Raw genomic sequence first — 15014 nt, forward strand, 5'->3', positions numbered from 1 at the left:
TGCCGCATCGCAGCGTGCGCCCAGCCACATGGGCAGCCTGTGCAAGGGGGCAGGGTGATCATTACGCTCACCCCATGTGCCTAGACTCAGGCTGCACTGCAGCACAGAGAACAATGCCCCTTAGATTAATTATTAAACCATTCACACTTGGTAGTAGTCACCTGTCCAACTATCAAATCCAACTGATTGAAATGATTCAATGAGTTAGTAAAGAGTATATTTAAAGATAAATATACCCTAAAGGTATTAACAGTTTAACACATGAAAATAGGGCTGGAGTAGTAGTTTAGAAGTTGAAAAATGGTGTGTGAGGCTTTAACCCTATGAGTTTTTTTTTTTTTTTCTTGGTAAAGTTGACCTTATGAGCTTAAATCTCTTCATAGGCAAGTAAGACAAATTTTCTAAAGGTATAGTTTGAATAACCCCACATGTTTAGATTGGACAATTTATTGAGTAATAAATAATGTTTAGAGAACCTAGTTCTTGGCATGACACACACTTAGTGTTGGAAGCTTACTTTATAACATTTTAATGAACATTGTTTCCTCCAAAGCCCACCTATGAAATCCTCCAATTTCTTACAAAAATAGTCTTATAAAATTTTGTCGACAAGTAAGGCCGAGACATTGCTCACATGTCAAGTTTTGGTTCAAAAGGAGTTTGTCATGTAGCAAAATAAAGCTTAAAAAAAAATTTAAAAACAAATAATTGAAAACAAATGACTGAATGAAAATACCAAGAAAATTGTCAATACATGAAAAAGTATATAATATAATTTGGCTTCAAATTGGTTATGTAGATAATCCAAACCATGCCTCATTTGTCCATTGGTAATTGTTGCCCCTGTAGCACAATTAAATGAATCACATACGAAGTGCTCATTATGCTGCCCATACAAAGAACCTTTTGCTTGTTTAGTACTGTTGTATATGGGTACAAGGGTAGAATTGTCTTATTATATTATAGGGGTAATTTGGTCTTGTATTCATTCTAGAATATTCTCTTTCATATTATAAATAAAGAGGGCATGTCTCCTTCATTCTAGACCCCCTTACCCAATCCTTCCCAGTTAAACTAGCAGGTAAGCCATTGCACTTCCAACCTCAGACATTCAATTATAGTTTATAGGGTAGAGAATCCAGACTCATGCCCTCCAAAAATTATTTATTAAGGGCGTTAAATAAGGATAAAAAAGTTGTCCAACTCTATACTTCATTAAGAAGTCCATGATCATGTCAATGAAACAGTTTCAGTGTTGGACGCCAATGATAAATTAGTCGATTAGATACAGCATAAGACATTCAAGGATATAAAATGATCTTTTCTATGGCGCTTCAGTGCCTGGATTATGCCGGCCAAACACAAAACAAAATTTAATTAGACGACACCGCTACCAAGTATATGTTCAATTCCTCCTCCAGATTGAAGTGCAGTAACCCTGCCACCTGCTGCAACATTATGAACCAACTGTTGCAACCAACGGTTGGTGGTTTGATCTTCCTGGATACAATAAACATGAAGTAAAGATCACTAACAAAATGATATCAAGCCTAAGGGTAAAATCAGAAGTCCACTGGTCAAGGTATCTCCAAGTCTCTACACACACACACACACACACACATTATCTCCATATAGAATTCTATTGGACTGCCACAAGAATTTCACAATGATATCAAAATTATTTAACTTCTGCTTTCACTTGCATTGATCACCAATGCGCCCTGAGAAAGAAGTACATGGAATCATTATCTGATTATCCATAGACAGTCAGATAATGACTCCTGTTTATAGTACCGATTATATAATAGCTTCAGCCACAGACTCAAGGGGTTTAAAGCTGCAGTATGTCCATAAACTCCACCCAAAAATGGTTATGTTAAAAGGTATTCCCCTACTCAACTCAACAAAGCCTCAAATGAATGGTGTCCACCCCCGGCAGGGCCCTTTAATATATTATCTTCAGGCATCAATCAATGGGAAGTTTTGAAACTGCGGTAGCATTTTGGTTTTGGTGGTTTTTTGAGTTTAAGTCGTTCGGGTTTATTTAATTAATTAATTCTCATCATGACATGATGCTTTTTTTAATACTAATTTTTTCCTATGCTTTAAATTTGAATGTAGTAGGATTTTTTTTTTATACTTCTGTGATTGGGTTGGGGTTTAATTTAATTTTAACACTCCACTATCGTGAAATGTTTGTCTGTTTTGATACTTAATTTGTGTGTGTGGGTGTGCAACAAAGGAGGCTTTTACCCTAGTTGTAAGAGTCATTTTGGTGGGCATTTCTGTTCACTGACCAAAATGAAATTCCCAAATATTTTGGTCCAACTTCAGTAAATATGTAGGCACATTCCTGTACAAACCAGACAACACCCTCTCCTTCACTGCAAACACATCCAACAGTTTTTACTAAAGTTTTCAAGGATTTAGACCTTACTTCCTTGCTCCCTTCCCATGTGTTTTTTTTTTTTTTGGCATTGAGAACACAATGTTACCAAACTATCATTTTAAGAGAAACAGATTTGCAAGGAGTGCATTGCTCCACTCTCAATGAAACAGTTTTGGAGTAAGTTTCAGCCAAAATTTCCTATTTGGTGAAGAAAATCATTTAATTCCAGGCAGGCTGAAGGATTCCTACAACTTCAGAACATCCAAAACGATACTTTACAACACCCCCTCCCCCAAAGGACAGTCCTTGGATCCTACATTGAAACACCAAAATTCTGCAAAACAAATCAATCCATAACAGCACTAAGGATGCAAGCGGGCAGGAATGAGAAGATTCAATGGCTCTTTCAAGATTGGTGGTACTAGGTAGAATAGTCATGGCTAGACCTGCTCGAAGTCATCCAATTCAGATGCCTAGGAGCTACAATTCCCATTACGGCTTAATCAGTAATTGACCACATGTGCAACATCAGAATTCATGGGATCCAGATCCCTCACCTACCCTTCACTGAGCTTTCTCAATTAGGTTTTTCAGTTACCTAACTTGAAGTCCAAGATTGTACTTAGATAATGAAAGACGAGGGAGTCAAGGAAAGAACACTAATAGGCATCAATCTGATATGGGGAATATCTTAATGTGCGACTCAGATAAGGTATTCCTTTAAAACATAAATGGTAAATTTTCTAGGACAGTCATACGACTGGCTATAATATATGGTGCGGAATGTTGGGCAGTTAAGAAGCATCATATAGATAAATTGAGTGTAGCGGAGATGAGGATGTTGAGATGGATGAGTGGAAAAACTAGGAAGGATAAAGTGAGGAATGATCATATTAGAGCTGGTAATGTAGAAGGGGTTTAACTAAGAACCCCCTACAGTAGGATCGATGACATGTTGCAACAGAACATCAACATAGCAATAAAACCAGAATTAGTAACTTAGGAGGCAGAGATCAAACCAGCCTGTAGAACAGTGTCAAACTTAAGTCGAGTGAAGATGGAGGTGAAGGGATGCTACACTCCAAATTTCAGCCAATTCCGATGGCTAAAAACTGAGATACGAAGACAACGCAAAATTAGAAGGTTATTGAATATCGTGCAAACCAGCACTGGGATTGGGCTCCAAGGTGGATTGATTATCAGCCTTGATGAGATGAAGCTTTGCTGCAAGTTTGGTTCAGTTCTGATTGTCAGAAGTGGAGATCTGAATTGGTCTTGAAAATAGAATGTAAGACCCAGAATTAGAAGGTGATGGCCTCCAGAATAATCCAGCCAACAACAGGGGCTGGAATTGGGATCGAGTGGAGCCCCAACAGTAGTGAAGAACTCCTCTAATTCTTAGCCTGTTCTGATCACTGGATGTGGAGATATGAGGCACAGAAGCTGCACCATTAAATCAGATCGCAGGGAGTAGCAGCAGTCTTCAATCGATGAGTAATAGCAACAGCAGCCTTTGGAATTGATTGGAGATGATTGGAGCCTACAAGGATCTTCACGGCAGTTGCAGTAATCACAACATAACAACAACACAAGGGAATCAATTGGGATAAGAAGAGAAGATAGGCGAAGAAGGGATAAGAGATAAGGAGATTCGGCTCTCACCAGCCAGGCTTCCTGCCCTTCATCCACAATAGCACAATAAAACTTTGCACAAAAGGCATATTCTCATTCATCACAATCGTTGGTGGCTGGCTTCTAAGGGCATTACATATTTATGGGCAGCTATGCTTGCCTTACAAGTAAGAGAAAATTAAAAACTTGCACGAAAAAGGAAACAATCTAAAAATAGAAACTTCTAAATAAAAATTAAGCCTACTTTCTAAATCTGGAATTAGAAACTAAAGAGCTAAAGTTGCTTAGTAGACAACCACAAAATATCTAAGAAAATAATGCTGAAAATAGAAACTAAACTAAACTCCTAAATCCCCACGCATAGACAAAATTGATCCTTCTAAAAAGTCTTCACACGATCTGATCCTGGGCCCCACAGGATCTTCTAGTTGCATTCTCACCAAGTCAAATTTGGGGCTGTGAGCCTGTGACACTGTCCACGTGAACAGTGTTTTGGCCTGTTTTTCTTCATATTTTGATCTAGATCAACTCTAAATAATGTACAAGTGGTTCAGCTAAGAACCACCTACAGTAGGATCGATGACAGATTGTAGCAGAACATCATAATAGCAATAAAACCAGAATTAGTAACTTAGGAGGTACAGATCAAACCAGCCTGTAGAACAGTGTCAAACTTAGATCGAGTGAAGATGGAGGTGAAGGGATGCTACACTCCAAATTTCAGCCAATTCCGATGGCTAAAAATTGAGATATGAAGATAACGCAAAATTAGAAGGTTATGGAATCTTGTGCAAACCAGCACTGGGCTTGGACTCCACAGTGGATTGAGTATCAGCCTTGATGAGATGAAGCTTTTCTGCAAGTTTGGTTCAGTTCTTATGGTCAGAAGTGAAGATCTGAATTGGTTTTGAAAATAGAAGTTAAGACTCAGAATTAGAAGGTGATGGCCTGCAGAATAATCCAGCCAACAGCAAGGGGCTGGAATTGGGATCAAGTGGAGCCCCAACAGTAGTGAAGAACTCCTCCAATTATTAGCCTTTTCTGATCACTGGATGTGGAGATATGAGTCACAGAAGCTGCAGCACTAAATCAGATCGCAGGGAGTAGAAGCAGTCTTCAATCGATGGGTAATAGCAACAGCAGCCTTTGGAATTGATTGGAGATGATTGGAGCCTACAAGGATCTTCATGGCAATTGCAGTAATCACAATATATAACAGCAACACAAGGGAATCGATTAGGATAAGAAGAGAAGATAGGAGAAGAAGGGAAAAGGGATAAGGAAATTCGGCTCTCACCAGCCAGGCTCTCTCAGTTCTAAATGGGTTTCGGCTCTCACCAATCAAGTTCCCTGCCCTTCATCCTCACAATAGGATAATCAAAACTTGCACAAAGCACTCTAAGCATCTTCATTAATTCATAAAATCATGGGGTGCCTCTGTGGACAAGTTACAATATATAAAGGCCCAAGGATTGAGCTCCAAAATAGAAACTAAAAATTAGAAAGTCCCTTATAAGGCTGAGAATTAGGTTACAATTAATGAAACTAAAATAGAAACTCTAAGTTGCAAGGTTCAAAATAGAAACTAAGTCTAATTAAAAATAGACACTTAAGCCTACTTTCTGAATCTAAAATTAGAAGCTAAACTAAACTTCTAAATCCCCACAAATAGAGCACCATGCAATCTGATCTTGGGCCCCACAGAATCTTCTAATAATATTCTCACCAAGGCAAAATAAGGGGCTGTGATACTGTTCACGTGAACAGTGTTTTGACCTCTTTTTCTTCATATTTCGATCTACATCAGCAGGTTTGGGAGTAGCTCTGATACATGATAAGCTACGAGAAGTGGTGAGGAAAGACATGCATAGCTTAGGCCTTATATCAAGTACGACCTCGAATAGAGCTGATTGAAGGGCAAGGATCCATGTAGCCGACCCCATTTAGTTGGGATAAGGCAGAGTTGTTGTGTAAATGTAATACACCCTCATTAATTATTGATGATTTGAGTGTCAACAATGAGTTTTTCTTAAGAGTTTTGGTGCTGTTGAGCATCAATATGAGTAGTTGTATAAATGCATACGAGATTGGTATCCCAAACCTGATTTCTTCTCTTCTCGTATGTTATTCTCTCTTGTTCCCTTAACAATGCAGTTGCTTCCTTCATCTCAGATCTGATCCTAGATTTGATCGTATTGCATAGCAACATTTACCTGTCTGCCATAATCCATTAGAATTCCTTATAGTAATACCAATTCTACCTTTGCTAAAAACCTGAAGTAGCTGGTGGCATTATTTAACTTAAATCAGAAGGAAAACCATCATTAACCAGGGAACCGTCTGAGATTCCTCTTTGTTACTACAAACACATCTCACGATAGTCTAATAACATGTTCAAGTTCTGCATGTCTTCTCAAGGTACCTTGGATTATTATCTCCAGAAACTTTGCTTTTTCCAGCAAAAAACATTAGTATTATTGGGCCAACCACAGATGCCTTCTGCAGCAATACCAATGTCCACAAGAAACTCCAACTTTTCTTTTATACATGACCTTTCACACAATAAGGATTCCTACTAGTATGCTGTTGGTTCATGTTCCATTCAAATTCCTTAATGGCAAAATCTGAGATGCTTTTAAAGGCCCGTAGGTATGGAAGCTCAGAGATTAACTCGTGTTTTAGAGGGCCCATTAGCTGTGGAGCTCAGAGATTGACCTGTGTTACTCCAACAAAGCCTAATCCTTCTTCTCTATTCTCTTTCTCTATATTTTTTACTTAAAATTCCCCTTACCCATGTTGGGAACCTTATTCCCATCCAAACTCACCCTAAAACTTCACAAACAATCCACTAGTAGCAGTTCCACCAATGCTCTATCCACACATACTCATCAACCCAACTATAAAATATGACTTCCCTAGTCTAATGCATCATATCAGGAACTCATTGTCTCTGACACAATTCTAACTACTTGAGGTTGGATACAGAAATCTTTTTTCGCCACTCAACTCTACCTAATGCCATGTCTTCCAAACCAAGCATCCCTTTCATAGAGGAATTTATGTCTGAGGATGCACTTTGCAGGAAAATGTGACATGCACTATTAAGGTAAAAATTAATACATTAGCAAAAATGGGTCATCCTTAAAGAATTACCATATATATATTAGCAATGTTTTAATTGACTGCCAAATCAGCCATCATACCACAGACAGGTCGTCTGGATGAAATGGATAAATAGCCAATGGTTTGGCATGAATGCTTCGGGTTCAACTGTCAGGCCAGGAAAATCAGATCATTCCAATTCCTGGATGCTGGGTGCAAACCATGCAATAATATTCTTAAAAATCAGGTCATATCGTCCACCAAAGCACTCAACAATTAAGCTATATTAAGATGACCAACTTGAAAGACAGTAAAGAACTTGATGAAGTCCTTAACCAGATATTGCTTGGGGAAAATAAGTATGCAATCATCTAAGCTTTGATTGCAATAGGATATCACCACTAATCTTAAGGACACCAGAAAGATGACATCAGAAAGACAGAATCAACGAGTTTAATACAGATACAAGGCAAAAATTTATAGGAAATTCTACACACCCTGGACAACAATTCACCCTGTAAAGCCCTAATTGTGTCAATCATGAGAATATCAACAAACAACAGGAAAAAGAAAAATCAACAATAAAGAAGAATTCATTAGTTTCTCAAAATAGCACTTACATGAAGGCAACTATTGAAGGTTGAATCCCTTAACATTTCCGGAAGACAATTTCTTAATGCTTCACAGGCCCTGTCTCAGGGAAAGCAAAAAATAGATCATGGCCAAGTCCATTATATGCTGCCTATGGATAAACCAGAAACGAAAAATATATAAAGAGGAGGAGGGGGGGAGAAAAAGGTAAAAGAAAATGGACCAATATAGCTAAGATCAGCACCAAATAAGAAGTTAATGAACCTTGGATTATCTGACAGTCTAAGATAACAACGAATGATATGTTTCAGCAGACGAGGAGAAGGCTGCTCGGCAAGAGACTGAACCATGGTTCCTAAAACACGACCCACGGCAAAGAACCGCTCTGCTGTTGCACAAATATAATGCAGCCCCACATCATCCAACAGAATTTTTTGAACTATAAATGTAGCCACCTGTAAGGTCAAATATGACAACTTAGTAATGGACCATTGCATTACACACACACACACACCAAAAAAAAACACGTGTGAATCGACTGAAGGAGTTACTGATAAGAAGCAAGAAATGCAATTAAGCTATAAAAACCAAAGGTAGACAATGTGGGTATACAAAAGGTGTTCTCTAAATAAAGGATGGATGAAGTGGCCCTTGAGAGTTGAGGCTGTATAATGCAACCCGACTTCGAACGAAGGAAACCAGCGGGAGACCGATTGCAGCAGGATCAATAAAATAAAAGAACAAAAATTAAATAACTAAAACTCTTTTATTGCTATTTTCTGTTTACATATGAAGGAGACCATAAAAGGATAAGAAAAAGAACAAAGGGATATAGAAGGGGGGTTAGGACTTAGGATCAGCTATCTCAGCCCATCATCCTCTCACCCAGGGCTTCTCATACACAATCTCATAGCTTCATCAATAGCTATTTTCTCTTCAATCTCTGTCTCTTTTCTGTTCAGACACATACATGTATTTATAATAAAACAACCCAATCCTAATCTAAGTAAGAAACTAATTAATAAAACCTATAAAATAGAAACTAGACTCTAACTAGGATTTCTAACAGAAATAGGATTCCCAATTAGGATTACAACTCAATAGGAAACTAAATAAGTGTCCCTTAAAAAAATAACACCAAAAATCAACTCCTCTAAGCCAGCAGTCCATATCAGCCCCCAAATCACTGTTCACATGAACAGTATCACGAGGTACTGTTCACGTAAACAGTAACTTTTTTTTTTCTTTGTTCTTCATGCTTCGATCTAACATCACTGTAATTTGCAAGATTGATGATGGTGTTTCTACTAAGCTTTGGTTAGATCATTGGCATCCATTGGGAATTCTCCTCCCCCTCGTTGGCTGCAGAGAGATTCACAAAGTGGGTCTCCACAGACACTCTTTAGTATCGGATATCATCTGCCAGAATTGTTGGATTCCTCTTCCCTCACCCATCCTAGCAGAAATCTGAAATGCCCTCTCCTCCATCTCTAGAAGGGCTTCTGGTTGTCAGCTGGTCTCCATCTTCTTCAGGCACGTTCAGTGCAAAGTCTTCTTGGGACCTAGTCAGATCAAGGGGGCCAACTTCGCCATGGAGAAAGATCGTTTGGTTTAAAGGCCACACCCCCACCACAGCTTTTGTGTATGGTGAGCTCTCTCTAACTGCCTCCCTAGTCCCTACGCAGTCGTTTCTTCTTCACCGGCACATCCCAATAACCTCTACTTGTTGCCTTAGCCAGAACACCTCAGAAAACGTTGATCACCTCTTCTTCGAATGCTCATCCTCCTAAGTTTGGGCAGGAATCTTAGAGGCGAAGAATTCATCCCTTCAATAGAGAGTGGATTTGGGTGGACATGCCTTTTGCCTGAAATTCTTTTTGTGATATGATTCGGAAGCTTGCTTTTGGTGCGAACATCTCTTCTATTTGGATGGAGCGCAATATTAGACGATGGACCTCCAACTCGAGATCTCTTCGTCAGATTTGGATTCCATCTTTTATCCACAAAGTTCCTAGGATCTCCTCTAATAGTATTACCTCCCCAAGGAACAGGCATATTGTTGTATCATGGGGCCTTCCCCTATCTCTTCTTTCCCCTGCTTGTTGAGGGTGCTTCCCTTGTATGTAGCATTGCTTTTTTCCTCCTGCCCCCTTGGGGGCTTCCCTGTTTTCTCATTTCCTTTTGGTAATGAATATATTATTCACCTAAAAACAGAAGTGGCACTGCCTGTTCAGGAATTTTTTTGGGGAGCGGGAAGTTTGATCCTCCTCCATTGTGAGGAATGGATTGTGAACCTTTTCAAAAGGGCAGAAATTAGAACGGGGGAACAAAGGGTGCAAAACTGCAAACTGTGGAAAATCACAACCAAATCTCAGCTGATGGTGGATAACTGGATATGATCGTTTGAACCTTGTCCAAAACTGTGACATTCAAAAAGAATCATGGGTTGGAGGGATTGACGATATTGAGCCTCTTTGGGATGCTAAGGTTCATCATCCCAATTAATGTCTCTATGATGCAGATGTTCCAGGATTCCTGTCTTTTAGGCACTATGACATCAATAGAAAGTAATAACAACAGAAGTAGAAGAGACCATTAGCCTTTCCATTGCATGCTCAAAATTCCTTACGGCACCACAATCATTCTACACTGACAAGTTTTGACATTCCAATGCTAGCGCCCAAAGAGAAGTGACAGGAATATGCATATAATGATTCAGAACTCAAAGAAATATTGTTTATGCAAATCCATGCATGTTTGACCACCCTTTGAATTGAATGTGGACCTTTAGAAGAAGAAACATCACTGTCACAATCTTGTGATGCTCCCTCGCATCACTCTCTCCTTTTAATTATCTTTTCCCTTTACTGATCTTTTTGTCTACCTGTTGCGATGAGGTTGCTTCGGTGTTGTGTAGGACCTCTGGGCTACCTGGTTGGGTGGGGGGGGGGGAGTTATCACTTAATTCTCAGAAGGTGAGTTGCGGGGAATTGCAAGGACAATGAGGATTAAGTGATCCTCTGGTTGGGCAGGTGTCATCAGATCTCTTTATTTTCCTCTCTTATCCCATCTAAACAAATTTTCATTTCCTAGTTGTGTACTTGTGTTACACATAGAGAGAACCTTTCCAGTTCACTTCCCCTCCCCCCCCCCCAAAGGTGTGGGAGGAGCCTCTAAATTTCTTGTTTCAACTACATCAGCAGTTAAGCTGCATTCTCTGATTGGGCCTCTTTTGCTTCCCAGCAGTAGTTCCATAGGACCATAAGAAATCTGAGAAAGAAAGAAATGAGTGTTCAAGCTTCATCAGAAACAAGAAGCGTCACCAATATAAATGACATCATGAACCCAAAAAATTATGCCACATATTTTTCCCATTCTAAAAAGAGATGCCTCAATAAAATGACAAAAGTTAAGGGATCAATCACATGTATCCAAACAAAGTAACCACCAGCCATATCAACAACCATTTTTTATACTTTTTTTTTTTTTAGGGGGGGGGGGGGGAATAGAATTTTTTGCAAGTTGGACAAAAAAGAACTGCAGTGTAAAGTGACGCAAGTTATATAATATAAGTCAGAAGAAATGCTGTGACTCACTGTTTTTGAAAGCTCACTACCCATCTCCATTGTGCGCAGGCACAAAGGGATTATTTCCGTAGAGAGCAGGAAGCTAATAACTTCTGTATCATCAACCTGCAGAGGAGTGCAAAACTTGTATTTTGTTATGTATTAAATGAATACTATAAACAATATTGAAAAAACTATTACTAGTGATACATATTGGAAAAAATCTTGTTCAGGCATATCAGAGAACTGCATGTGTCTGGGTGATTGTGTTGCATGTGTGTGTGAACGCGCAAGTTAAGTGTGAAATAGTTGCACAATAAGTATTAATTGTTCATAAAGAAACAATGAAACAGAGAACTAAGTAGGCTATGATGTTCTCTAAGGAAGTAGGCTTTGATTTTGTTACAATAGGCGTGCTGCATGAGCTTGTCAGGAGTCGGGCACATCCTCAGTGACTTGAGTGCTGTTCAAGTTTCTGCACAGTAAGAAGTCCGTATTTCCTAAATATGGCTTATTCTGGATTTAACTTGGTTTAGAAACTATATCCCATTTGGTTATACTATCATGGAAATCTTTGGAGTATATGGATCTTGAGGGAGCCAAAGAGGACAGCCAATAATAAACATTAGTTGATTATGAGTAGGGCAGCACATTATGCGACCAATCAGGATTGCTTTAGAGGCATTCCTTTGATTAATGGCAGTATCACCGGGAGATAGAGAAGCACGAATGGATGTTTCCACCAAAAACATCTATGGAATTAAACTGTGACGGGAGCAGCTTGGGCAATCCAGGCCCACTTGAAATTGTAGGAGTTTTTGGAGGCCATAAAAGGAAATATACTCCTGGCATTTTCTGGAACCATTTGGGGGGGGGGGGGTTCCAATAGACTGGAAATCAATGCTATTATTTGGGGGCTTATCGATCTATGCTACAAATAATAGTCGTGGACTCATCTTACCAAAGAGTGTTTTATAATATCAATATGGTATATGGTTGTCATAATACAGAAGTCCATTGGAAGCTGGTCCATCTAATTTAAAGAGCCAGATTAGATGCTTATGCAAGCAGGGGAACATCTAGTTTTCTTGGTGGCCTAGAAGCTCTACCTCCTTGGCAGATGCTTTAGCTCGAGATGGAGAGGGGAAGGAGAAAAACATACATCATGCCATACCTGATTTTGTGATGTGAGGTCTGATTGGATAAAAAGACGGCACCCATAAGGGATAGTTGCTATGTATTTTGTACTGTTCTGTATACATATCTATCTCAGTTTGTGCGTACAGCTTTCTTGGCTATGAACTTAAAATTATGTTGTTCTATATATATATATATATATATTTATATTTAAAAAAAAAAAAAAACAAACAAAAGGCTAATTTACCAAGGTTGGATCCACCAAGCAAAAGCCACCCAATCAAATCAAATTAAATCATTCAGCTATTGTCAAATTCTTCACTTTCCAGGCATTAAATTTTTTCTATTCAAAACAGGAATACCAAAGAGACCAATGAATGCATCTTTGGTGTGTTGTGATCCTCCGGCAGAGATTTAAGAAATCTTTCTTTAAAGGTCAGCATTCCCCTTGGAGAGAGACTAAATAAAGGAATGCAAAATATTTTAAAGAATGATATTTAAGGAGTGCCCAAGCTAGTGCTAGACTGAACAGGCACCGGTTAATATGGGACCTGTTAAGTCCATCTGAGCTAGTCCCAAGCTTTCTGTAAAGCATGATATTTAAAGGAGTTCCCATCCATGGTGTACAAGGTTTCAACGGAATTTCACGAAACCAACCAAAATATATCGGTTTTGCAGGCTGTCAAAACAAAACAACCTGCAATACTGAAGGATTGCAATGTTTGAACTGAAATTTCGGTCTTTTGTTTCGTTTCTCCAATATTTCGGTCGAAACTATTCAAATCCTTTGGTATAATTTTGACCAATATCGTTCATGTGTTCTGGTTTTGGCAGTGAAGGTTGAAAACCCCAATTTTTGTGCTTTCTTGGCCAAATCACTGTTATACAAGGTTTGAACAAGTATTTGGGCAGTAGAGGAACGCAATGGAAGAAATGATTTGCTGCATTATTGGAAGATTTGTGCAAGATTCAAAGTTGGAGGTATATCACTTTTCTCAAAAACTAAACATTGTTTGGAATAGGCCATTTTAGAGAATGTATACAACATACACTACCAACCTTGGGTCCGAAATCAAACTACCATTTAGGGTATATTTTTTAAAATCTAAGGGCTCCACTTCATTTAGAGGGCCTAATGTAGGGTGTCCTAGAAGTTACAGTACCTAATTTGGCCATTTGGCCCTCGAAACCAGCCATCAGATTTTGCAGAAAAAAAATGTACAGGTTTCAACAGAAATTTCTGTTTCGAGCCTGGCCCAAACCTGGAACCTTGGTTCCATCCTTAGGTTCTTCTTTCCAACAATGCTGTTCATTAAGCTTGAAGTAAGAAAGAGTATACCTGTTTATGAAATTATACCAAACAGATAAACACACAGTGTTTGGCAAGAGTTAATAGTTGTGATTTCTTATCTAGAAAAATAAAGCATACCAGGAACAAGCAGACAACATGAATTATTTACTTCAAAATTTTCTATATTTTCTGTTTTGTCTAAACTACACCCAATGACCAGAAACCATTTCCTTTCTCCATTAGACCCCTCTTTTACTTGTTCCTACTAAACCTTAACCATCAGCTTTCTACAATTCCATCCACTTAGCTAGCTCAGGATCTCATAAGGACCCACTAGCCCATATATATATATATACACCACCCTTAAGAAAGCCAGCATTTGTAACCTGAATCTTCAATTTTCATAAACCTGAGAATTGTATTTCCCATTTTAAACACAAATTCCAGAGCCTTAATCCTCAAACAAATTCTCAAATTAAGAATTCAAAACCGTAACCCTAGTTCTATAAGAAACCGAATTGTACCCCTTATTATTTCTTAACCCTACTTTAAAAAAAAAAAAGAAGAGGTTTAACATTTAATCAAAAACTCATTATGGTTGGGGAAACATCTCTCCTGCAGTAGGTGCTTGCACAGTATATAAAAGGGGGGGGGGACACTATTATTCGGTCAAGCTCAAGGATTTACGTATCGGTATCGGGTGTCGTATCGGAGGGTGATTTAAGAGATGTATCATTTTGTATCTGAGAGGTGTAAGATACGCATGAAAATGGTCGAGAAATTCATGGATGTACTTATGATACATATAAAATACAGTTTTGGATAATAAAACACCTTATTATGCAATATGTAAATAAATATACCAGCTTGATGCAAGGATTTAAGCTGTTTTTACCTATCTAGTGATGCATAACAAAAAAAAAAAAAAGTAACGAAAAAAGAGATCAGCAACTTCACCACTTTTTCGCCCAAATCTGTTTCGATCTGAGATTTGAACATTGTAAGTCCCCAAAACTTGTTGAAATGGTAAATATTAGAGTTGTTTCTCCTACTTATATTGAAGAGAAAAACAAGTTTCCAAGGCCTTTGGTCACTCTCAGTTTCATATCTAACTCACAGTTTCTATTTTGCAGGTCTAAAGGAGGCATTTATTACTTGTATAAGACTGTATCGGTTGATACAAGCTTTTTTTTTTTTTTTTGAAAAATAAGTATTGTAGCAGTAAGCAACGTATTGATGCCCACCGAGACCGATACATATCGGCCAATACAATACGATACCTACCTATACTTAAAACCCTGGTAAA

At 38.5% G+C, this 15014-nt stretch overlaps 1 protein-coding gene across 2 annotated transcripts in view; it reads right to left on the reverse strand.

Moving 5' to 3' along the window:
* Positions 1-1309: 1309 nt before the first annotated feature.
* The window catches only part of LOC122639882 (CCR4-NOT transcription complex subunit 9-like), a 43673-nt gene continuing 29968 nt past the window's right edge, over positions 1310-15014 (reverse strand). For both annotated transcript variants that reach the window (XM_043832902.1, XM_043832901.1), the window contains exons 6-9: positions 11311-11406; positions 7979-8169; positions 7744-7813; positions 1310-1500 (exon numbers count right to left, since the gene is read on the reverse strand). In XM_043832902.1, coding sequence (XP_043688837.1) covers positions 1378-1500; positions 7744-7813; positions 7979-8169; positions 11311-11406 — 480 coding nt within the window. In that variant the 3' untranslated portion in view covers positions 1310-1377. The remainder of the gene's footprint in view (positions 1501-7743; positions 7814-7978; positions 8170-11310; positions 11407-15014) is intronic.

This window comes from Telopea speciosissima, chromosome 9 (assembly GCF_018873765.1).
Source record: "Telopea speciosissima isolate NSW1024214 ecotype Mountain lineage chromosome 9, Tspe_v1, whole genome shotgun sequence".
Lineage (NCBI taxonomy): Eukaryota > Viridiplantae > Streptophyta > Magnoliopsida > Proteales > Proteaceae > Telopea > Telopea speciosissima.